This window comes from Salvia splendens, chromosome 8, assembly GCF_004379255.2.
Source record: "Salvia splendens isolate huo1 chromosome 8, SspV2, whole genome shotgun sequence".
In the NCBI taxonomy this organism is placed as follows: domain Eukaryota; kingdom Viridiplantae; phylum Streptophyta; class Magnoliopsida; order Lamiales; family Lamiaceae; genus Salvia; species Salvia splendens.
The window spans coordinates 19,879,928-19,904,224 of NC_056039.1; the positions used below are offsets into that span (position 1 = coordinate 19,879,928).

At 50.8% G+C, this 24,297-nt stretch overlaps 1 protein-coding gene across 1 annotated transcript; it reads right to left on the reverse strand.

The window, feature by feature from the left end:
• Positions 1-2,108: 2,108 nt before the first annotated feature.
• Positions 2,109-2,906, reverse strand: LOC121745896. The gene has a single exon (XM_042139835.1). The coding sequence runs from the start codon at positions 2,904-2,906 to the stop codon at positions 2,109-2,111; it is 798 nt and encodes a 265-aa protein (XP_041995769.1).
• Between the last annotated feature and the right edge of the window lie 21,391 nt (positions 2,907-24,297).

The window sequence follows — 24,297 nt, forward strand, 5'->3', positions numbered from 1 at the left end:
GGCTGTACCCAAAGGCTTGGTCTTGCCGTCGTCCAAGGGGATTGGCTCGGACTTTCGATTTGGGGCCGATGAACCCTCCACGGCCCTGGTCCCCCCGCGGTTGGAATGATTCGTTGCCGCCTTCCACACATTCGCCGGCGGTGCCAGCGTTTCCGGCGAAGATTTCGGCGGTGCCAGCTTTTCTGGTGACGGCTCCGGCGGTTGTGCCATGGGGGCACGGTCTTCCATGCGTGCATCAGCCTCAAGGTGGAGGTAAGTAGCACATGGTATTGCTTGTGAGTACAAATTGTCATTTTCCCCATTTGGAGCAACACCTTCTTCCCCATGCAAAGTGGTCTTTGTCTCTACCTCTTTTTGCAAGTCACATGATTCCAACACATCACATGCCACCCAATCATCTAGCCTAGAACCCATGTGATGTATTGTACTTGCACCGGTTGGGTGGTGGTCCAGCTCACTCCGGCTCGCTGGCGCCGGCGAAATTCCGGCCACCTCCTCGGAGTTGAGCATTTCCATTGCAATCTTCTTCTTCTTTTCTTCCATCTTTGCTGTCGACTCCTTCATCGGCTCAACTACCTCCCGGAAACCGGATTTGACTGGTGGGTCCACTAGGTCATCGTCCGAGATTCCGGCAGCAAAATACCGTTCATGGTCGAGAAGGAGTAAGTGACCCGTAGCTGCTTCGAAGGGGCCCGGCCTCGCCATTTGAGCAAACGTTCTCATCGTATACCCATCGGAAGGCTGCTCTCCTTCCGGCGACGTCGTCTCCTTATCATTTTTCCCGGCAAGTAGCTCCTCGGCCATTTCGAAGATCATTTTTTTCTTGATTCGACTAACCCCCGAAATAGTCTCAAGGCCTGTGCGTTTCAGCTCACGTCGGCCTCTCTTAGGGAAAGGAGTCCCCGCCCTCTTCGTCTTTGGCCGTGGGATGAAAGGGAGACTCCATTCCGGCGAGCGGGGTGATTGGATCGTGTGAGATGAAACCGTAGCAGCCTCAACCGCCGGCCTTCACCATAGTCGTGGCTGAAGATTACATTTCACTTCCCTCAAAGGGGAGGGAGGGAGAGTGGACGAAATCTAGAGAGAAGGGAGAGCTTCTCTCTCTTGACTTTTTTTTACGACCCTTGGTAAGTTTGTGACTCTCAAAGCTTCAAAAACGGTGGTCCAGTGCTCATTAACAAGGACTCTGTCCAACCTTTCGAATAGACCGTTCTTCGCCCATGTGAACGGCGAGCCATCGAACCCAAGGTCAAAATGCCACAATCTTCAATTACCTCGGCAAAATCCACCATTTCTGCTTGCCTATTTGAGTCGCTTTCGACTCGATCTTGGGGGTTAAGGATCGTGTTAAAGTCCCCCAGATCAGCCAAGGCCTCCCGTGGAGTGTTTCAGCTAGCTCTCGGATCTGATCCCATAGCGGGTACCGATCGACCCTCGTACATTTTGCATAAACCGTCGTGATCTCGAGCGGGTGACTAAGCTCTGGTGATGTGTATCGGCCATGTATCAGCTGCTCCGCATCGTCTATTATTTCAAATGATATCCCTTCTTTGTTGAAGATTCAAATTTTGCCTGAAAGGTTCGCCCCTCTAAAGCCGAACCCCAGGAGAGAAGAGTAGAAATCTGGGTTTGGCTGGGTGAACGGCTCCATTATCGCCATGAAGGAAATATTATGAGATGCAATTAGTCTTTTGATAACGTTACGGGAGGATGTTTTCACGATCCCCCTAACGTTCCAAAACAGAAAATTAACTGACATGTTTACAAAGAAGAGATCTTACCCGATCGGGGGGAAGACCGCCCTTTGGAGGTTATCATCATGTCCTCGGCCTTCTCGATGCATGCACCTTCAAGGAGGAGGATGTTTCCATTTTGCTCGGAGTATTGTTCGGATGGGGCAGCTTCATCGCCTTCATCATCTTCCATCCCAAAAGCTTCATTTTCCATGAGGGAATAATATCGATTGGCACTAAGCACATTCCCATGGTCCACTGCAATGCAAGCATCACCCTCAGCTCCCCATTCTCCATTCTTGTGGCTTGCATTCGGTAGTGAGTTTGCCTTATAATGTGTCGGTCCTCCCCAATCCATCAACGAGCTTGGCATAATTAGATGGCTCCATGATGTCCGGGATTGGTGTGGGAGGTGGGGGGAAGTAACGTCTTGGATGGTGGGACGCGTTCGAGGTTGAGATCATTTCCATTTGGCCTTCTCACTGCATGTTCATTGTAGTTCTTCTTTGGTGGTCTCTCCCTTTTGCCGGTTGCATAACACACCGCCGCAACATGGCCCACATGTTTGCATTCGGCACAAAAGGATGAGATCTTGTCCCATTTAACTTGCTGGATTATTGTCCGACCACAAAGGTCTAGGATAAACTCTTCCGGAGGGGGCTTGGTGATGTCGATTTCCACACAAATTCGGGTGAAGGACAGCCACGTCTTGTTAGCGGTGGCTTGATCTATTTGGATTGGATTGCCGAGGAGTTTCCCAATTGCAAAAAGCGTCGATTGATCAAAGAGGTGGATCAGCAATCCAATGAGGTTACACCAAATAGCAGCAATACGAGACTCACAAAAGACGTCAAAATCCGGAGACCACTTGAAGACTCTCATTGGGTGCCCGTCCACATACCACACCGGAATATCTCTCGGGCCATTTAGTAACCGGGCATAGTCTCCAAGATCCTCGCATTGAATAAGAACATGCTTCGCATTAATAAACTTCCACGAGACACCCATCTTAAACTTCATATTACTAAGCGCTTTTTGGATTTGGAGGGCCGACGGGATGGAATGAGAAAATTTCCCCACCACCGCATGTCCCAAGTGATCGGCCAAGTGTTTTGATTCCGAACTAGAAATATAGATAGAGGGCATACCGTTGCTCGAAGAGATGAACCTCATGTCCTTAAGCTTCTCCGGTTCATACGGGTTAGGGATTATCATACGAAGTGAGAGAAGCTCTCCCTTCTCTCTAGAATTCGCCCCTCTTCCTCCCTCCCCTTTGAGGGAGGTGATATGTAAGCTTTAGACACGACTATGGTGAAGGCCGGCGGAGAACCGGCGGTTGAGGCTGCTACGGTTTCATCTCTCACGTTCCAATCACCCCGCTCGCCGGAACGGAGTCTCCCTTTCATCCCACGGCCAAAGACGAAGAGGGCCGGGACTCCTTTCCCCGAGAGAGGCCGATGTGATCTGAAACGCGTAGGCCTTGAGACAATTTCGGGGGTTAGTCGAATCAAGAAGAAAATGATCTTCGAAATGGCCGAGGAGCTACTCGACCGGGAAAATGATGAGGGGACGGCGTCACCGGAAGGAGAGCAGCCTCCCGGTGGTTATATGATGAGCACGTTTGCTCAAATGGCGAAACCGGGCCCCTTCGAACCAGCTACGGGCCACTTACTCCTTCTCGACCATGAGCGGTTTTTTGCTGCCGGAATCTCAGACGACGACCTAGTGGACCCACCAGCCAAATCCAGTTTCCAGGAGGTAGATGAGCCGACGAAAGAGTCGACATCAAATATGGAAGATAAGAAGAAGAAGATTGCAATGGAAATGCTCAACTCCGAGGAGGTGGCCGGAATTTCGCCGGCGCCGGCGAGCCGGAGTGAGCTGGACCACCACCCAACCGGTGCAAGTACAATACATCACATGGGTCCTAGGCTAGAAGATGGGTTGGCATGTGATGTGTTGGAATCATGTGACTTGCAAAAAGAGGTAGAAACAAAGACCACTTTGCATGGGGAAGGAGGTGTTGCTCCAAATGGGGAAAATGACAATTTATACTCACAAGCAATACCATGTGCTACTTACCTCCACCTTGAGGCTGATGCACGCATGGAAGACCGTGCCCCCGTGGCACAACCGCCGGAGCCGTCGCCGGAAAAGCTGGCACCGCCGGAATCTTCGCCGGAAACGCTGGCACCGCCGGCGAATGTGTGGAAGGCGGCAACGAATCATTCCAACCGCGGGGGGACAAGACCAAGCCTTTGGGTACAGACGGCTCTTTTGAAGGTACGCCATCGCTCTCCTTTTCCGATTTTGAAACGGATTTTCTCTCGGAGAAGCTAGGGCTAGCTATTGTCGGGAAGTTCTCCTATTCACTCCCGTCCACAACCCAAATTCAAAAAAGTCTTAGTGGCATGGGGCTAGTTGGAGCATTCACATGGAAATACTTGAATGCTAAGCATATTTTACTCCAATTTCAAGAGGTGACCGATTATGCTAAGGTGCTAAATGGCCCTAATGGGAGTCCGAATTGGTATGTTGATTGCCATCCGATGAGGGTGTTCAAGTGGGCGCCGGATTTTGACACATTCTTTGAGTCGCCAATTGTTGCCGTGTGGTGCAACATAATTGGTATACCGGCTCATCTCTATGAGGAATCGGCCCTCTTGGCAATCGGTAAGCTCCTTGGCAAGCCACTACAAGCCGATCATGCCACAATTCATCAAAGCCGACTCTCCTTCGCAAGGATTTGCGTAGAGATTGACATCTCTACTCCCCCGACGGATGAGATCATCCTTAATATCCGAGGCAAAGACTCGAGGTACAAAGTGGCATGGGACCGTATTCCATTGTTTTGTGATAATTGTAAACATGTTGGGCATGAGAAAGAGGATTGCCATGCAGCGGGAAGGAAGTCTCGGGGTAGAGACAAGGGTCGCCGAGCATCATACAAGGAGAACCTTTCAAGCCATGCCGCCAAGATCATCCACCGTGAGTGGCGCCCAAAGGCGAATGGCACTCCATCGTCCATTGGACAGTTGGAGAAGTCCAAAGATTGTAACAACCACGCGGAGCACATCGAGGGTACATTGGGTGCGGGATCGTCGAAGTCAAGAGTGGCTAGTAGGAGTCACCCAAATGTGGACGAGGATGGCTTCCAATTGGTGTCGAGGAGGAGGAAAGGAAAAGTGCATGAGGGCGATATGCACACCAAGGCTCCACACGTGGATGATTGGCATTTGAAGGAGAATGTTGTTACGGTGACATTTGGGAGTGTCTCATCGGGTGCGAATGACGCGAGCTTTAGCTCCATGAGTGTAGCATGTGGGCGCCCCAACCGGGTGATCGAGGGCCACATCGAGGACCTTGATCCAGGAGAGCATGTGCCTAGCGGAGGTATCCCTATTGCGGGCCTTAGCTAGGTGATGGATTGAAGTGTTGGGGATACAAAGGTTGTATCAAATGGTAATTGGATTTTGAGAGTATATAGAAGGCCACCTCTAGTTGTTAGGGAGGCCCGCGTTGTACTCTAATTTGTCATGCCTTGGCGAGTCGTCACTTTTGGGCGACTCGGTGTATGTTTGTTTGTAATCAATGGTTTTAGTAATGCACAGGTGTGGGTCCGCCTCAACCCTCCGCCCTTTGGGGTGTGTTTGAAGAAAAAAAAAAAAAAAAAAAAGCTTCTCCGGTTCAAAAATTTGTGGGTGAGCCTCTCTGCCTCCCGGCTGTGGGTGGACCGAACCCTCCGGCCCTTTCTCACTCATGTGCTCCTTCCCCGGTAAGACGGGGGTTGGGTCGGTCTCTTCACCTAGTTCGAAGGAGTTGCATAGTTTTCGGATTCGGACTTTCGCGAGAGGCAGGAATTGGTCAAGCGGGGCAACGTACGGATTTAGATGTGAGCTCCTTTCCTCTCCCATGTTCGTATCTCCGAGGAGAAGAAGAGGGGTTGATGTCGTCGGTTGTGTTGTCACCGGACCGTTAACCTCCATGGGGTCGCCGGAGAGGAGAGGTTGGGAAGTTACCCGGTCCAACACTTCGGCCGATTGAGGGTTGTTAGCAAGGTGGAGGAGAGATACTTTTGGCGGTACTTGGGATCCCTCCCCAATGCTCTCACGTGATGTCTCAATGGGGTATGAGACAATATGCCTTTCTTGGCTGCATTTTGTGTTTATGCCCAAATCTGGCAAGTTGACCGCACAAACCTCAAGACGCTTTGGTACTTCGATCCCATCACCCCTAGAACCCTTAGGGAGTACGTTTACCTTGTCCACATGTGCAACGGTCAAGATCTCCCCTCCGTTGAGCTGGCCGGCAATAACTTTCCGACTACGGCCTATGTTTAAGGATTCCGGCGGCTTTGTTATCGGGTCATCTTTCTCGAGAGTGCCTTCGGGGAGACTCGAACCTAACTTCGAAGTCGCCCTATTAACCGGACTATCTTCAACGCCATTGGTGTCGGCCTCTCTAGCCATCCCGGATTCAATCTCTTCCGGGGGATCTGACCCGAAGTCGATTTTTTTTTGGATTTGTTTGTCATCCACAAACGGAGAGACTATGAACCGTTTCCTTCCTCCATCTTTCATCGGCAGGGCGGGAGTGCTTTTCCTAGACCGAAGCTTGGCCGTGACGTTTTTGACGGTCATCTTGGGGTGCGATTTCTTCTCCTCCGGGGACTTCGACTTGGCCGAGAAGACCATGAGTTTGTTGGGCGAGGTTTCGACGTCGGATTTGACGTGGGGTGGCAATCGGGCGGAGCCAGCTGGTTCGCCGAGCCCGGGTCCGGGGGCGAGGGATGTGTTTCGGCCATTGCGGCCTTCCCGGAGCTCTCGGCTCTAGGTGAGCGGACGGGGTGAGGAGGTGGGGCTACGGTGTGCGAACTCTGGAGTTGCCGGCGTGGGGAGAAAGAAGGGTGACGGGGGAGAGGGGAAATGCGTGGGATGACGGATTCTTAGAGAGAAGGAGGAGCGTCTCTCTCTAAAATTTTTGAGTCGACTACCCAAGGGAGATTATTCAACTTGATCCTGGGTTCGATGGGGAGGAATTCACATGGGCCAAAAATGGACTCTTTGAAAAATTGGATAGAGTACTTGTTAGTGAGGCTTGGACTAGGGCCTTCGAGGCTACTCGGGTTACGAACCTCCGTTGGGTCGCTTCGGACCATGGGCCAGTCCTCGCAAGATGCAAGACGCCGAACACTACCACCGGAGGCAAGGCTTTTAGGTTCCAGAACATGTGGATCCGACATGGAGGGTTCATGGCCGTAGTACAAAATGCATGGGAGGAACCCACGAGGGCGAGTGGAATCCTAAATATTCAAATCAAACATCCATACCAACCTCAAGGAAAAGGAGGAAGGAATTGCCTTGACCCAATCCAACTTCGAGGCAAGGCCAACAACAGAGAATAGGATAGCGATCAACAAACACATTGCCTAGTACATCCTGCTGTTGAGAATGGAAGAGGATTTTTGGCGGCAAAAGGCAGCTCTGAGATGGCTTGCCGAGGGCGACAAGAACACCCGGTTCTATCAAAGCTGGGTGAAACAAAAAAGGGTCCGCCTACGCATCCACTCGATTCGTGCCAACGGCCAGGAGCCGATATTAATAAGTCAGCAGTGGATTTCTACCAACAACTCCTCGCGCCCAGCAACCCGGTTCTAGATGAACCAGACCTCGACCTTATCCAGCGAGTTCACTCAGTCGAGCAATTTGCAGACATCGCAAATGCGCCGGGTGCAGATGAGATCAAGAGTGCCGTTTTTAGTATTTCCGGAGATAGCAGTCCCGGACCCGATGGCTTCTCGGCCACTTTCTACCAAGCCTGCTGGACTATTGTGGGGCCGGAGGTGGTGGAAGCAATTGGCCAGTTCTTCAGAGGGGCTTTCCTGCCACGAAGCATTACGGCCCACAAGCATTGTCCTCATCCCAAAGAAGGCGTCCCCCGAATCATGGACCGACTACCGACCCATCAGCCTCTGTAATAATGTCTTAAACAAGATCATCACCATGGTACTCACGACTCGACTTTCCCCTTTCCTTCCACAGGTCGTTTCCCCAAACCAAAGCGGTTTCATGAAAGGGCGGCTCCTCAATGATAACGCTCTGTTGGCTCAAGATATGTTCCATGAACTCGCAAGATGTTGTTCCCCAGCGCCTAATGTAGCGGTGAAGATCGACATGGCTAAAGCCTATGATAGGGTCCAATGGCCTTTCCTCTTCAAGGTGCTTCGACGAATGGGATTCCTGGACACATGTATCTCACTTATGCAGAGGTGTATAGGCTTGTGTTGGTTCTCGATCCTTGTCAATGGGGTACCCTCGGGATTCTTCAGATCAACACGGGGACTCCGACAGGGCGACCCGATTTCTCCCGCGCTGTTTGTGATTGCCGCGGATTACTTGTCTCGAGCCTTGGATAAGCTTATACTTGGCCAAAAGGATATGGCGTTTAAAGCCTCCCGGAGATGCATTGAGGTCAGCCACCTAGCCTATGCGGATGACATAATAATATTCACACAAGCGGCGGCAACCCCCTTGCGCCGGCTCAGAGCCTGTCTCGAGAATTATGAAAAAGTCTCCGGCCAACAAATCAACCTCTCCAAGAGCAATTTCTATATCGCTGAAATCCATTACCTTTATCCGTAACAACATGGAGAATGGAAGACTCACGCCAAAACATTGGAGGGGAGTTCGGCTTGGAGTCGCCATCCCTAGCCGTGCCGAATGCCTAAGACCACTTCCGCTTGCAATGATGATCAAATGGGAGCCTCCGGATCAGCCTTGGATCAAACTAAACACAGATGGATCATACTTCGAGAGGTCTGGTAAGGCCGGGAGAGGGGGCATTATTCGGGATCATTCGGGCACGTTGATTTTGGCTTATGCCTTACCCCTCGAAGCACAATCACCCCTCGAGGCCGAGCTGCTTGCTATACAGCATGGATTAAAGATGGCCGAGGCCCTTGCAAAACCAATTTGGCTCCAGTCGGATCCCGAGCAAGCCATTAACCTTATCAAAGGGGCACAATGGGGCCCTGCCCATACTCGCCACGCCATGGCGCACATTGCCTTGCTAAAGCGCAGGCTCACCCTCCGAACAACTTTCATCCATCGGGAAGGCAACAAGGCGGCCGACTTACTTGCGAAGATGGGTACGGACATGATCTGCATCCAAACCTGGTCCGAACAAGATGCTCCGAAGGCCCTTATAGATATCGTCCGATTGGAGCAGAAGGGGACCCCGAATATCCGCGTTCGTGAAGATGGGGAGACTTAATTGATCACCACCATAGAGTATGCAGGTGTCGAGCCAGCCATGACACGACCCCGACCTACTCTTAAGTGCTTAGAGCCAAGTTTGATGTTTGTGAGTTGCATTTGATAGCTTTTGTTCTTGAGTTGGTTGTAATTGTTTTGTATTTTAGCTTCGATTAAGATCATTTGTAACCGAGAACTGTAACTGAAATTGTTGGATGATATATAGGGATGAGGGACCCTCGAACCCTCCACCGATAAGGTGTTTAAAAAAAAAAAAAACTCGATCCGTGCGGAAGGGGACTTCACTAGAGGCGCCTTCCCGTTCCTCTACCTCGGCGTCCCCATCTACCGTGGTGTAAAGCGTACGGACATGTTCCTCTTTCTACGTGAAAAGATTGCAAGAAGGATCTCAGGTTGGGCACACCGACACTTATCTTTTGGAGGGAGGCTCACGCTGATTAAGAGCATCCTTGAAGCTATCCCCTTAAAACAACTTGATCAACAAATGGCCCGATTCTTTTAGGGATCTACGAGTGAGAGGAAGCGAACCCATTGGATTGGCTGGGACCAAATGTGTCGCCCTACCAAGGAAGGAGGTCTCGGGATTCGGAAAACTATGGAGGTTTTACGAGCCTTCAACATAAAACTATGGTGGCGCTTCCGGGAACAAAACTCCCTTTGGGCAAAATACATGATGGCAAAATATTGCTCCAACTCCACACCACTTACCTTGAGAACGCCGAGCAGTAGTAGCCCTACGTGGATGAGACTCTCTAGAGCTTGGACTCTCGCGCAACCGCACATGAGGTGGCTTGTGGGACAAGGGAATATCTACTTTTGGGATGACATCTGACTTGACAACGGCCCACTCACTGACCTCAGTCTTGATGATAAGGGAAGACCAACCACCCGGGTCTCAAAGTTCATTAGAAACGGCACTTGGGATGAACCCAAGCTCCAACTCATCCAAGCCCCTTGGCCTAGCGGTAAAGGGTGCTGGATACCGCGTCCATCCTGGTAGTCTCGAGTTCGAACCCTGGGTGGCGTAATTTGTCTTTCCTCCTTGTTATAGGAGTTGATTTGTAATTTCCTCCTTCATATATATGATATAAATATATGAAGTTAATTTAAAAAAAAAAAAAAACCCAAGCTCCAACTCCTGCATGATCAGGCCGGCCTCCCACATCATATTATTGACCGCATCCTCAGCACCCCGATCCTTTAAGGCGCACAGGATATCCTGAGGTGGACCCTCTCTAAGCACGAGGAATTCACGGTGGCATCGACGTGGGACACACTTCGAGGGCAGAACCCGATCGTTCAAGGACTGGGTGACGTTTGGAAGGCGGCGGGACTCACTACTTCAATAGCCATCTTCCTCTAGAGGCTTCTCTCCAATCGGGTGCCAGTCGATACAAAACTTAAGTGGCGGGAGATTGAACTAGCCTCTAAGTTCCAATGTTGCCTTCTTCGGCCGAATATTGAGTCCCTCCAACACCTTTTCATTTAGGATTATGGAGCTCGTAGAGTATGGAATGAGTTTGATGCGTGGTTTGAAGGGGCGTCCCCCCGCCTGTCAATCAATGATACAATCCCAACGAGAATTGAAATTTGGATGCGGAGATGCCACCAGCCGAATAAAAAGCACCTTAGCTGAGCCATTCTCTACCTCATCTTATGGTTCATCAGGTCAGAAAGAAACAGGAGCCGGCACCAAGACACAAGGTTTAAACCGCACAATTTGGTATGACCAATTCCTCAAAATGTAGCACAAGTTAGAGGTTTTCGTGGTCTTGCAAGTTTTTATAGGAGGTTTGTCAAGGATTTTAGTACAATTGCTGCACCTTTGAATGAGATTGTGAAAAAGGATGTTTGTTTTTATTGGGGAGAAAAACAAGAGCATGCTTTTTAATCTCCTTAAAGAAAAACTTACAACTGCACCAATTCTTTCTTTGCTTAGCTTTGTTAACATGTTCGAGCTTGAATGTGATGCATCTGGAGTAGGCATAGGAGCTGTTTTGTTGCAGGATGGAAAGCCAATCGCTTACTTTAGCGAAAAGTTGAAAGGAGCTCAATTGAACTATCCAACGTATGACAAGGAGTTATATGCTTTGGTTAGAGCTTTGGAAACATGGCAGCATTACTTGTGGCCTAGAGAGTTTGTAATTCATACGGATCATGAATCTCTCAAGTACTTGAAATGTCAAGGAAAGCTTAGCAAGAGACATGTTAAGTGGGTGGAATTCATTGAATCATTTCCCTATGTAATCAAATACAAAAAGGGAAAAGAAAACATTGTGGCTGATGCATTGTCTCGAATTGCTTGGTTTTGAGTTGATTAAGGAAATGTATGATAATGACCCGGACTTTTCTTCTATCTATTTATCTTGTGAGCATGCTGCATTTGACAAGTTCTATAGGCATGATGGCTATTTGTTTAGAGAAAATAAACTGTGCATTCCTAAAGGTTCTAAGCGTTAAAAACGTTTAAAAGGTGGAACAAGGAAGTTTTTGGGAAAATACATGCCAACCTCAAAACTTGTGAACAGGATACCGGTTGACTCGATTTGAGAAGTATCAAACTCTAGAGAGAGATGCTCTCCCTTCTCTCTAGCAATTCTAGCTTTTGAACGGTAGTCCCCTCCCGACCACCCCACGCCGACATCCCTTTCACCTCCGACCACCACCCTCGCTCGTTTGCGGCCTCAACCACAACTCCGGCTTTGTCCGCTTAGTCACGAATCACGCCCCAACAACCGTGCTCCTCACTCGCCGCTACCCTTTGTCTACCTTCCCCGAACCTTGCCCTCGCTTGGAGTAGGAGCTCCCGGCTCGGCCATGGCGGACCCCCCACCGGACATTGCGACAAGCCCCGAGGAAGTGAAGACCATCCCGGACCAGCTCATGGTTTTTCGATCCAATGACAAAACTTCTCCTAAACCGACGGCCAAGGGCCTGAAAATGAAGGCCACCAACTCCCGGTTCAAGGTCCGAAAGTGCACTCCGGCCCCTTCTACCAAGGGCGACGGACGGAAGCATTTTATCCCCTCACCTTTTCCAGAGGACAAGCAACTCCGTAAGAAGCTTGTGTTCGATAAAGAAGATAGTCCCACCATCGGGTCTCCAAAATGCAAGAGTTCCATCTTTCCGGCGAGCCAACACATGGATGAAGTGGGGAACTCCTCACCTAAGGGCACCACGAATTCCAACACTAATGAGGAAGTCATATTGGAGGATGGATTTTCCATCGAAGACGGTACAACCACGGCGGCCGCGGTGGCGCCGGACTCTGACCAGCACACGGCCGGCGACGGGGTGCTCATCGGTGATGATAGGGCCACACTTACACTAGGTCCAAGAGGCATGAGAGATAGTCCAAAGGAGGTACAATTGTCCTTGGGGGATGGGAAAGTCAAATTACCCGAAATGGAGCCAACAACAAACTTACTTTCCGAAAGTTGTTTGGTGGCTTGCCGAGCCGAGTCATCACGTGAACTACTAGCCGTTGAAGCCCATGTGCAGCCAAAGAAAGATTCCATCATGCAACTAGCAAATCTTGACATGCCGGAGATGCTAGACGCCATGGTGGCGCAGCCCCTCCTCGGAGACAAGTGGCCGGCGGACCATGCTGAAAATGCCGGACCGTACCTCGCCCTCCCATGGTCCACCGGACCAACCCTCGAACCACTCCCGGTGACAAATGGCCCATCGCTTGAAGATTTCCCCCCCCCTTGAATGAGGCCGGACCCGCAAAATCCGAGACGCCTTCGAGAGCGGTCGGCTACGTCCGTGCCTACCCCCACAGCCGGACGCAGCACCACTTCGAGCCACGATTGGGCCCTCGGTCCCCCGACAAGGCTGCCGAGCCGACCGAGTACAAGGCCGCGGATGCGGACGGGAGGCCGGCCAATGATGACACGACGATGGCCGACGTGTGCGAGCACCGTGGATCGCAAGCCTTGGCTGGATCAGAGCTACTAGGCAATGCGTGGGCGGCGCGGCACAAGGCCACATTGAGTAACTCCCGACCCGTAGGAAATGAAGATGGCGCGCGGAACACAAGCGCACCCAAGAGCATGGCTGATATGGTTCGGACGTCGCGGAACACCGAAGGGCCGAAAGTGTTTGAGCCGGATAACATTCCAAATATTGGCTTTGCGACCACCTCCAATGGCATTTCGGCAATCTACTTCTCCGGAGCGGAAGTCCAAAAGCTGGCCTCGAGCATTGGGCACGCCATTGTGGGTAAGTTCTCCCACTCTATACCCACTTCATACCAAATACAAAAGGCCTTAGATAATATCAAATTTAATAGAGGATTTACATGGAAGTATATTAATGCTAAGCATATATTTGTTCAATTCGAGGATATGGCGGATTATGCCCGTTTGCTCAGTGGACCGAAATGGACGCCGGTGTGGTTTATTGATCGGCACCCCATGAGGGTTTTCAAGTGGTCCCCGGATTTTGATGCGTATTGTGAGTCCCCGATCGCGGCAGTTTGGTGCAACATCATTGGCCTTCCAATTCACCTTTTTGATCACGCCGCCCTCTTTGCAATCGGTAAATTGCTTGGAAACCCTATACAAGTGGATCGCGCTACGGCCAGCAAGTCAAGACTCTCGTTTGCTCGCATTTTCATTGAAATTGACATCGCGAAGCCACCCCCCGAGGAGTTCATTCTAGATATTTGTGGACGTGAGACGGTGCTAAAAGTAAAATGGGACAAGATCCCGGCATATTGCATGGAATGTAGGCATGCTGGACATAAACGTGAGGTGTGTTATGCGGCTGGTAATGTTGAGCGTCCCCCCAAGAGGAACTACAATAATGTAACACCGAGACAGCCACACCATGAGAGTCAAGGGGGAAGGGACAAAACGGAACAACCAAAGGAAATGGCTAGCACTAGCGAGTGGAAACATCAAAAGAAAAACAAAGGGCTGAAGGGGCAGCCAAAGGCCGGAACCTCGGCTATTGGTTCCGAGCCGAGGGTGTGGTCGGGCCCGGACATCATGGGCGAAGTGCATGGTAATTTTGACCTGGCTCCGGTGGCAAGCGTCCATGAAAGTGGTGAGAGTTCCTTTGGCCGAGATACCTTCGATAAATCCGTCGGAGTGCTTACTAGTACTACCCACCGCGGAGGTGAATTCCATGGGGCCACGAATGGGTACACGCCCTCACGACGAGGAGCGTTTACTAGTTGGAAAGGGGGAACACGGGGAACGTCAAGGGGCCGAGGGTCCCAAGCAGCCCGAAATGTCCTAAGCTCCAACCAATACTTTTCTCTCATGGAGAAGGAAGATTTCCTAGAAGATGATGATGATGTGGAGGGGGAAGGAGATAAAGAGGGGAGCCCTCTAACCATACCTTATGCCGGTGGGGAAGATCCCATGATCATGCATGAGGAGGGATACCTTGGAGAGGAACGACTACAAATGGTGGAATATCAGGGGGACCTTGCACGGTCACCGGGTAAGACTCTCCCCCATTAATCATGTCTGTCAACTTTATGTTTTGGAACGTTAGGGGAGTTGCTAACGCGCCTACCCAAAATGTTCTTAAAAGATTAATTAAGACTCATAATGTTCATTTTCTTGCAATTATGGAACCGCTCACAAGCCCCAACCCGGAGAAGTTCTCAAAGGCTCTGGGCTGGTGTTCCAAGGATCGAATAGAAATGGGAAGATTTGGGTGTTTGTTGAGGAAGGGGCCAGCTTCGTGGCCGAGAGAGATACGGATCAGGTCCTATCCGGCCGCTTTGGATCTCCCCGCCTAGCTAGTCAATTGTGTGTCTAGGCTGTCTATGCAAAATGTACGAGAACCGAACGGCTTCATTTATGGGATGAATTGAGGGAGTGCTCTATACTCTTGGAGGGCACACCATGGATGATCGGAGGGGACTTCAACACCATTCTCCACCCGCGAGACAGAGTAGGAAGTGACACAAACCACCAAGCTGAAATGGTGGACTTTGCGGAGGCCATTGAGGATTGCAGGATACTAGACCCGGGCTATGATGGGTCGGAGTTCACGTGGGCCAAGAATGGCCTTTTTGAAAGATTGGATAGAATCCTTGTGAACGAACGATGGGCACAAACTTTGGAAACTACTCGGGTGACGAACCTTCCCCGGATTGCCTCGGACCACGGGCCTGTGTTGGTAAGATGTAAAGTGACAAGCAATAGGCGCTTTGTAATTACCTCATTTTGAAATATAGGGATGAGGGACCCACGAACCCTCCACCGTAAAGGTGTTTGATAAAAAAAAAAAAAAAAAAAAAAAAAAAAAAAAAAACAGGGGGGTAGGCCATTCAGGTTCCAAAACATGTGGATTAGACACGAGGGTTTTAAGGATCTCGTTCGGGGAGATTGGATGCAACCGACGGAATCCGGAGGCCTCCTCAATTTCCAAATCAAACTTGCACGGCTTAAGAGGACCCTAAAGGTATGGAACAAGGAGACCTTTGGGAACATCCATCTCAACCTCAGGGATATGGAGGTGAAAATCGCAATGGCCCAAAGCGATTTCGAAGAAAGGCCAACCCCGGAGAACAGGACAGAGATCAATAGATGCGTCGCCGAGTACATTCGACTCCTTAAAATGGAGGAGGACTTCTGGCTTCAAAAGGCTACTCTAAGATGGCTAGGGGAGGGCGACAAGAACACTAAATTCTACCAAAGTTGGATCAAGCAAAAAAGGATCCGCACGCGCATCCACAAGATCAATGTGGGTGGCCGGGAGATATCGGACGAAATGGAGATAAGAAGTTCGGCGGTGGAGTTCTTCCAAGACCTACGGCCCCGTGGCCTCTCTCTTTGTCCGAGCCAGATCTTGATTTGATCGATCAACTCCCACCCTTGGATGAAGTGGCTGCACTACCCGAGACACCATCCGCAGAGGAAGTTAAAAATGCTGTTTTTGATATCCACGGGGACAGTGCCCCAGGGCCGGATGGTTTCACGGCCTTGTTCTACCAGGCTTGTTGGGCGATGGTTGGGCCGGACGTGGTGGCGGCTATCGGCCAATTCTTCGGGGGTGCCTACCTCCCACGTAGCGTCACGGCCACAAACATTGTCCTCATCCCAAAAAAGCTTGTGTCGGAGTCGTGGAGCGACTACCGCCCCATTAGCCTGCCGAAAGCGCCACCAAAGTTTGATATTGAAGGCGCGGAGGACCTCCTTAGTTTTTCGGATCCCAAGGCCTCCTTCTTCAGTAGGGCGGCACATTTGTTCCCATCCAATCCAATGGGTCCGCTTCTTCTCATTCGTAGACCCCCAAAAGAATCGGGCCATTTGTTGATCAAGTTGCTTTAGGGTACCGGTCGTGGGCTCGACGGCTTGGAAGATGTGCAAGGGGATCGCTTCAAGAGTGCTCTTAATCAACGTGAGCCTTCCTCCAAAAGAGAGGTGACGGTGTGCCCATCCTGAAATCCTTCTTGCAATCTTTTCCCGTAGGAAGAGGAACATGTCCGTGCGCTTGACACCACGGTAGATAGGGACACCGAGGTAGAGAAAAGGGAAGGCCCCTCTAGAGAAGCCTCCTTCCGCCTGGATCAAGTTTGCCCAATGCTCATGGTTTTCGGCGATATAGAAATTACTCTTGGCAAGGCTGACTTGTTGGCCGGAGACTCTTTCATACTTCTCGAGACAAGCTCTTAGCCGGCGCATAGGAATAGCCGCCGCTTGAGTGAAGATAATTATGTCGTCCGCATAGGCTAGATGGCTGATCTCCATGCATCTCCGGGAGGCTTTGAACGTCATGTCCTTTTGGCCAAGGATGAGCTTATCTAAGGCTCGGGACAGGTATTCCGCAGCGATCACGAACAGAGCAGGGGAGATCGGGTCTCCTTGTCGAAGTCCTCGAGTTGATCTAAAGAAGCCCGAGGGTGCCCCGTTAACAAGAACCGAGAACCAGCAATAACCAATACACCTCTCCATAAGTGAAATCCATGAATCCGGGAATCCCATACGGCGTAAAACTTTGAAGAGGAAGGGCCATTGGACCCTATCATAGGCTTTAGCCATGTCAATCTTAACAGCCACATTAGGCGCTGGAGAGCATCTAGCAAGCTCATGGAACATTTCTTGAGCCAGTAGTGCGTTGTCGTTAAGGAGCCGGCCTTTGACAAACCCACTTTGGTTTGGGGAGATGACCTGTGGAAGGAAGGGGGAGAGTCGAGAGGTGAGTACCTTGGTAATGATCTTGTTTAAAACATTGCAAAGACTAATGGGTCGGTAGTCGGTCCATGACTCTGGCGAGGCCTTCTTTGGGATAAGGACAATGCTTGTGGCCGTGATGCTCCTTGGCAGGAAGGCCCCTCTGAAGAACTGTCTGATTGCTTCCACTACCTCCGGCCCCACAATGTGCCAGCAGGCTTGATAGAAAGTGGCCGAGAAGCCGTCGGGTCCGGGTGCACTATCTCCGGAAATGCAAAAGGTGGCACTCTTGACCTCATCCGCACTTGGGGCGTCTGCGATGCCAACGAACTGCTCGGCTGAGTGGACCTGCTGGATTAGGTCGAGGTCTGGATCTTCAAGTGTCGGATTGTTGGGGGCAAGGAGTTGTTGGTAAAACTCCACTGCGGACTTTTTAATCTCGGCTTCCTCGGTGAGCTCCTGCCCATTGGCACGAATTGAGTGGATGCGGAGACGGACCCTCTTTTGTTTCACCCAGCTTTGATAGAACCGGGTATTTTTATCTCCCTCGGCAAGCCACCTCAAGGCTGCCTTCTGTCGCCAAAAATCTTCTTCCATTCTCAACAAAAGGATGTACTCGGCAATGTGTTTGTTGATTGCTGTCCTGTGATTCGGTGTCGGCCTTGCCTCGAAACTAGCTTGAGCCACAGCAATTTCTTCCTCCTTTTCCTTTAGGTTAGCATGGATGTTCCCAAAAACCTCTTTGTTCCACTCCTTAAGAGCCTTTTTAACTCTGGCCTGCTTGATTTGAATGTTTAGGAGTCCACCCGCCCCCGTGGGCTCCTCCCATGTTTTTTGCACTACGGCCATGAATCCTTCATGCCGGATCCACATGTTCTGGAACCTGAATGCCTTGGCTCCAGCGGTGTGTTCAGCTTCGTGCACCTTGCAAGAACTGGTCCATGGTCCGAGGCAACCCGGGGGAGATTCGTTACCCGGGTAGCCTCGAAGGTCTTAGTCCATTCCTCACTGACAAGCACTCTATCCAACCTTTCAAAAAGGCCATTCTTGGCCCATGTGAATGCCGCTCTATCAAATCCAGGATCAAGCAGCCTACAGTCTTCCGTTGCCTCCGCAAAATCAACCATCTCGGCTTGCCGGTTGGTATCACTTCCGACTCTGTCTTGGTGTGATAGGATGGTGTTGAAATCACCACCGATGATCCAAGGTGTTCCCTCGAGAGGCCCGGCGATCTCCCTCATCTTGTCCCATAAGTGATGTCTTTCGACCCTTGTGCATTTGGCGTACACGGCTGAAATGGCCACCGGTCTAGCAAGGCGGTGGGACTTGAGGCGCCCGTGAAGAATTTGTTCCGAGTCATCCTCAATATCAAAGGTGGACCCCTCTTCCGCAAACAACCAAATCTTCCCGTTCGTGTTCGAACCAATGTAGGGTAGCCCCAAGGCTTTGGAGAATCGGTCCGGGTCCGGGGGAGTGAGCGGTTCCATTATTGCAAGAAATAAAACATTATGACAACTAATAAGTCTTTTTAAAACGTTTTGAGTGGGCGCGTTCGCGATCCCCCTCACGTTCCAAAACATGAAATTGTAAGACATCATTGACAAGAAGGGTGCGTACCCAGAGAGGATGAAGGCCCTTCTTGATAGTCAATGCGGTGTTGCTCTTTGTTCGGGGCGGCCTCCTCGGCGTCGTCGGCCGGAATGTTGCCTCCAAACCTCTCGTCCCCCCCGTACAACTCCATGGGGTCTTCGTCCACATCCCCACAATTCTCAACATCAAATTCTCCATTCGCCATGAGAGAGTAATATTGGTTAGTACTCATGTGGTTCTTTGCCGAAAAGAACCCACGCCCCCTTGTCATAGCATGGCGCGCGCCTCCTCTCGGATTCCTTCGATAATCTGGTGAAACCGAGCGCCTCGCATTGGGGGAGCCCCACTCCACTTCCATGTTCCCACGTGGTGTTGGTGGTTCGGTGGTGGGGTGCGAAAGGTTCCCCCCGTTCGGCGGGGACTTCCCAACCTCGGGCTTGAGCCCCGCATTTTGAGTTCCGGAGCTCGATCTGCTCCCCAAAGTAGAGTCACCCTTAATGTCCGGTCCCTCCCAAGAAATACCACCGGTATCCTCCCCATTTGTTTTGTTATTGTTTGGTCGATCACCGGCCTTGCCTTGTTTCTTCCCATGACGTTTCCATTCATTGGAGATGGGGACATTCTTCCCCGTATCTTGTTTCCCCTTCTCGGTTTGTCTCTCGGGTTGTGGCTGTTTTGGCGGGCCGTTGTGGTAATTTCTCTTCGGCGGCCGTTCCTTCTTGCCCGTCGCATAGCACACCTCACTTGTATGGCCAACGTGTTTGCATTCTTGGCAATATGATGGTATTTTGTCCCATCGGACTCGCTGCACCGTTTCTCGCCCACCAAGGTCAAGGATAATCTCTTCGGGAGGCGGTTTTGTGATGTCTATCTCGACGCAAATTCGGGCAAATGAAAGCCGAGTCTTGTTTGCCGTGGCTCGATCAATTTGTATTGGAGTGCCGAGAAGCTTGCCGATGGCGAATAAGGCAGATTGGTCGAAAAGATGAATGGGGAGGCCAATTAGGTTGCACCAAATTGCCGCAATGGGGGACTCGCAATATGCATCAAAGTCCGGGGACCATTTGAAGACCCTCATCGGGTGTCGGTCAATGAGCCATACGGGCGTACCCTTTGGGCCTCCAAGGATTCGGGCATAGTCCGCCAAGTCCTCGCATTGAATGAGAATGTGTTTAGCATTAATGTACTTCCAACTAAATCCACACCGAAGTTTAATATTATTAAGGGTCTTTTGGATTTGAAGTCCCGTGGGGATAGAGTGAGAGAACTTACCCACAATGGCGTGGCCCATGCGCTCAGCTAGCTTTTGAGTTTCCGCTCCGGAGAAGTAAATGGCCGGGATGCCGTCGGACACAGAGGCAAATCCAATATTTTGGAGCTTATCCGGCTCAAAGGCTTGAGGGCCGTTAGGGTCAGTCGAGCTTTTAAGCATGTCCGCCAACGTTTTCGGCCGGTCGGGGTGGCTTGAGGCGCCTTCCCCCCCGCCTTGTAGAGTGTTACTCGCCGAGCCCAAAGGTGTACCCTTAAACAAGTCCGCCATCGATTTCGGCCACGACGAGGGCCCCGGGGTATCATCTACCCCCCCATGTTGATTAACTGCATTCAGCCCTTGTGTTGCGGCATCCGCCGTGGACATAGGTGTATTTCCACTTCTCTTCGGGTTGTTGTGCTCGGCTTTTCCATTCTCGGTTAGGGTCTTCTCGGCACCTACGTTGCCGTTGTGTGCCCTTCTCGGCTTTTCCATTCTCGGCTTTTCGGCTTTTCCCTTCTCGGTGTGGATCTTCTCGGCCTTTTCATTCTCGGTGTGGATCTTCTCGGCCTTTTCATTCTCGGTGTGGATCTTCTCGGCCTTTTCATTCTCGGTGTGGATCTTCTCGGCATCATCCATAGGCGTATCGTTGGGTGTTGGTGTTTCCCTTGTCACTACAACCATCTCGGCACTAGGCGTGGCCTTGTTCGTCGTCTCGGTAACAAGCTTTTCTCGGTTGGCGTTAGGGTTCGACTTAGGCCGCGGCTGGCCGAGCTCCGCACTATAATGTTTCGAGCTGGCCTCAAACGAAGCTCGGATCTTGCTAGTTCGTCCTCGTTCGAGAGGAGGGAAGTCCTCAAGAGAAGGTCCACTCCCATCCCAAGGTGTGTGTGTGATACTTTGCATGCATCCCGAAGAGTTTTGGGGGAACTCCGGAGGTTTGTAACTGGCCGCCGGTAGGTTTCCGGTACGAAGAGGCTGCGCCGCCGCTGCATCCAGCATTTCCACCGAGTCCAACGCTGCAAGGTGTAGGATCTCATCTAGTTTTGGGTTCCTTGGTGGAGATCCAAACGATACAGCTCGTGCCATACAAGAGGGGAAAGGGGAGAAGGCACTTTCTAGGGGAGCTATTGTACTTGCTAACATTTTAGGCAAGTTTGCTTTTGTACCTGATGGCTTAGGTAGGAAAGGTGGATTGGTGCTTTCCAAGTCAACTTTTGTACCTGCCTCAGGGTTAGGTAGGTTTGCTTTTCCACTTTCCAATGGGGCAGGGACAACACATGGGGCAGCTTGTACTTCACGTGACCTAGCAAGCTTTGGTTGGGGAATGTGGAGGGGGGGAACTTCGCCGGAAACGGCCATAAGCTCGACGGCGGGAGCAGCAGATTCCGGCGGGCCGCCTCCTTCCGGTACGGTTCTACCGTTGGGGCCATCGAACTCTTCTTCACATTCATTCCAATGCTCCACTTCCTCTTCCTTCTTATGAGGCAATTCGGGGTCCTCCATCCTGAAAGAGACCCCCAAGTCGAGGGACGGAGTCGCCGGGAACAGGGATCCTTTGCATTTGGGACTACCGGCCGCAGGTCCTTCCTCCTCACCGAAGTCTATCTTCTTCCTTAGTTGCTTGTCCTCGGGCATCGGAGACGGGACAAATCTCTTACGACCATTGCCTTTAGTAGGAGGCGCCGGCGTACTTTTCCGGGCTTTGAGCTTTGCTTTAGCAATTTTTAGTTCCATGGATTTGGTCGGACGTTGAAGGGAAGCGGCGTCGCCAGCTCGGAAGACCATTTGCTGATCGGAGAGGACCCGAGCTCCCTCATCCCCGGAACCAATGTCAGGCAAATGAACCGGATTAATGGCCGGAGTGTCTCTCTTTTCGTCGGGGTCCGGCGGCTGCCCCATTGTTTCGGCCAGCCGAGAGGGCTTCGGCAAGGTGTGGCCGAGACGTGGAGTAGAGATTGACGGGAGCCGCGAGCCAAGTCCGACGATGAAGTCGCTTTCGTCGGGGATGGGCCGGGGGTGACAAGCGGAGCGGGATTGGGAGGAGGACGGCAGGGTGGTAACCACCAAGGAGGATGATGAAAGGTGATGAACCGATGGACGAGGGAGTGGTGGCTGGGGTCGGCGAATGTCGTCGGGTGGCGAGGTGGTGGTGGGAGATTGGCGGCGGAGGTCAAAGGTGGTACAATAGGGTGGAGTATTTTAGAGAGAAGGAGGAGCTTCTCTCACTTGCTTTACTAAGATATGAATGTAAGGGTGCGCCAACATTATTCAAAATGAAGGAGGCTTCGCACAAGGTACTTTCCCTTTTTTGTACCTTGGAGTTCCTATTTATCGTGGTGTCAAACGTACAGATATGTTTATGTTCCTTCGGGAAAAGATTGCTGCACGAATCTCGGGGTGGGCTCATCGACACCTCTACTTTGGAGGTAGGCTTACACTTCTCCAAAGCACACTTGAAGTGATATGGATTGGGATACGACGAAGGACCCGTTGGATATATTGATCCAAGAACCCCACGTATAATGATTGGCAGCGGATTTCCTTGATTGATAATCTGGTTTGATCCACTTCCAGAGCTTGGAAAACCTCGACCCGTTGGCTATGTAATCAGCCAAGAACCTCGGTATGGTTGAACGCCACAAGAACTTGCTCAAAGTATCTTGATAAGTTCCAAACAAGTGAAAAACTCTACAAAGAGAATTCAACTCACAAGACAAACTCTATTTTCGTATTTGATCAATGATGTCCTCAAATGACATGCTTACAAGCCTATTTATAGGCTAGAATGGACTCTTGAAAGTCTCATATCATTAGTACAACTTAAGACCTTTAGAATGACTCATAATAAGTGAAAAGTAACTCCTAACTATTGGTGTGACTTTAGGACATCTAAAGTCACTTATTTAACTCAAAAAGTAACTTAAAAATGACTCTTCATTTTTGCTGCTCCAACTTGGACGAAAATGCATCATTTATCTTCAATTTGGGCCTCCAAAATGTGATATATATTGACTCAAAACTTCATGCATTGGGCTGCCCACTAACTTGAATAATATTCACCATTTGGCCCAATGTTGAATGGTCTTGGAATTGGGCTTTTATTTCATCAACTAAAAGCATCATGGACTCCTTTATCTTCTTAGCTCTAGCTCTTGTAATTGGTCCACTTTGAATGATTAATGGATCCATCTTCTTGTCCTTGTTGATCAGCTTGGGTGTACCTCCATCATGAAGCGGTGCCGCTGCACATTTTCCAGGCCATTGAACCAACATCCGGGACCCTTAAGCAATTGGATCAGCAGATGGCCCGATTCTTCTGGGGATCGTCAACAGAGAGAAAAAAGACACATTGGATTGGGTGGGATCAGATCTGCCTTCCCACCTCTGAAGGGGGTCTCGGCATTCGCAAGACCAAAGAAGTCCTCCGGGCCTTCAGTATCAAACTTTGGTGGAGGTTCCGGGAGCAAAATTCACTTTGGGCTAAATTCATGAAGGCCAAGTATTGTCATAAAAACTCCCCCCTTGCGACCTCCCCTTCGGGGAGAAGTAGCCCGACATGGAAGCGGCTAATGAAAGTGAGAAATCAAGCAAATCCGCACATTAGATGGGTGATCGGTCAGGGCGATGCCTATTTTTGGGATGACATTTGGCTTGGTGAATCTCCCCTTCGCGAGATCTGCCTTGACGATAGGGGCGCCTCATCGGCCAAGGTCTCGGACTACATTGGGGGTGGAAATTGGGATGAGGCTAACTTACGTCAACTTCACAACCAGGCTGGAATGCCACAAGAGGTTATCACACAAATCCTCCATACCCCAATCGTCGCGGGAGAACCGGACGTTCCTCAATGGAAGCTTTCTCGGCTCGGGGAGTTCTCGCTCACTACGACCTGAGAGACTATCCGTACGCAAAGGCCAAGAATTCAAGGTCTTGACGACATTTGGAGGGCTGGCCTAACAAAATCTATTGCAATCTTCAATTGGCGATTATTGTCAAACAGGATACCGGTTGACTCCAAGCTCCAATGGAGGAAGATTGAGCTTGCGTCGAAGTGCCAATGCTGCCCACGGATGCCTAACACCGAGTCCCTTCAACATCTCTTCATCCGAGGGTGGGGAGCAGCATGTGTCTGGAGGGAGTTCGACGGTTGGTTCGAAGGCTCGGCCCCATCTCTTAGGGTGAACGACACCATCCCGGACAGGTTGCAAGTGTGGTCCGCTAGGACCCAACAGCATGATAGGAGACACCTTAGTCGAGTCATGCCATACCTCATTCTGTGGTTCCTTTGGGCGGAGAGGAATAGGAGTCGA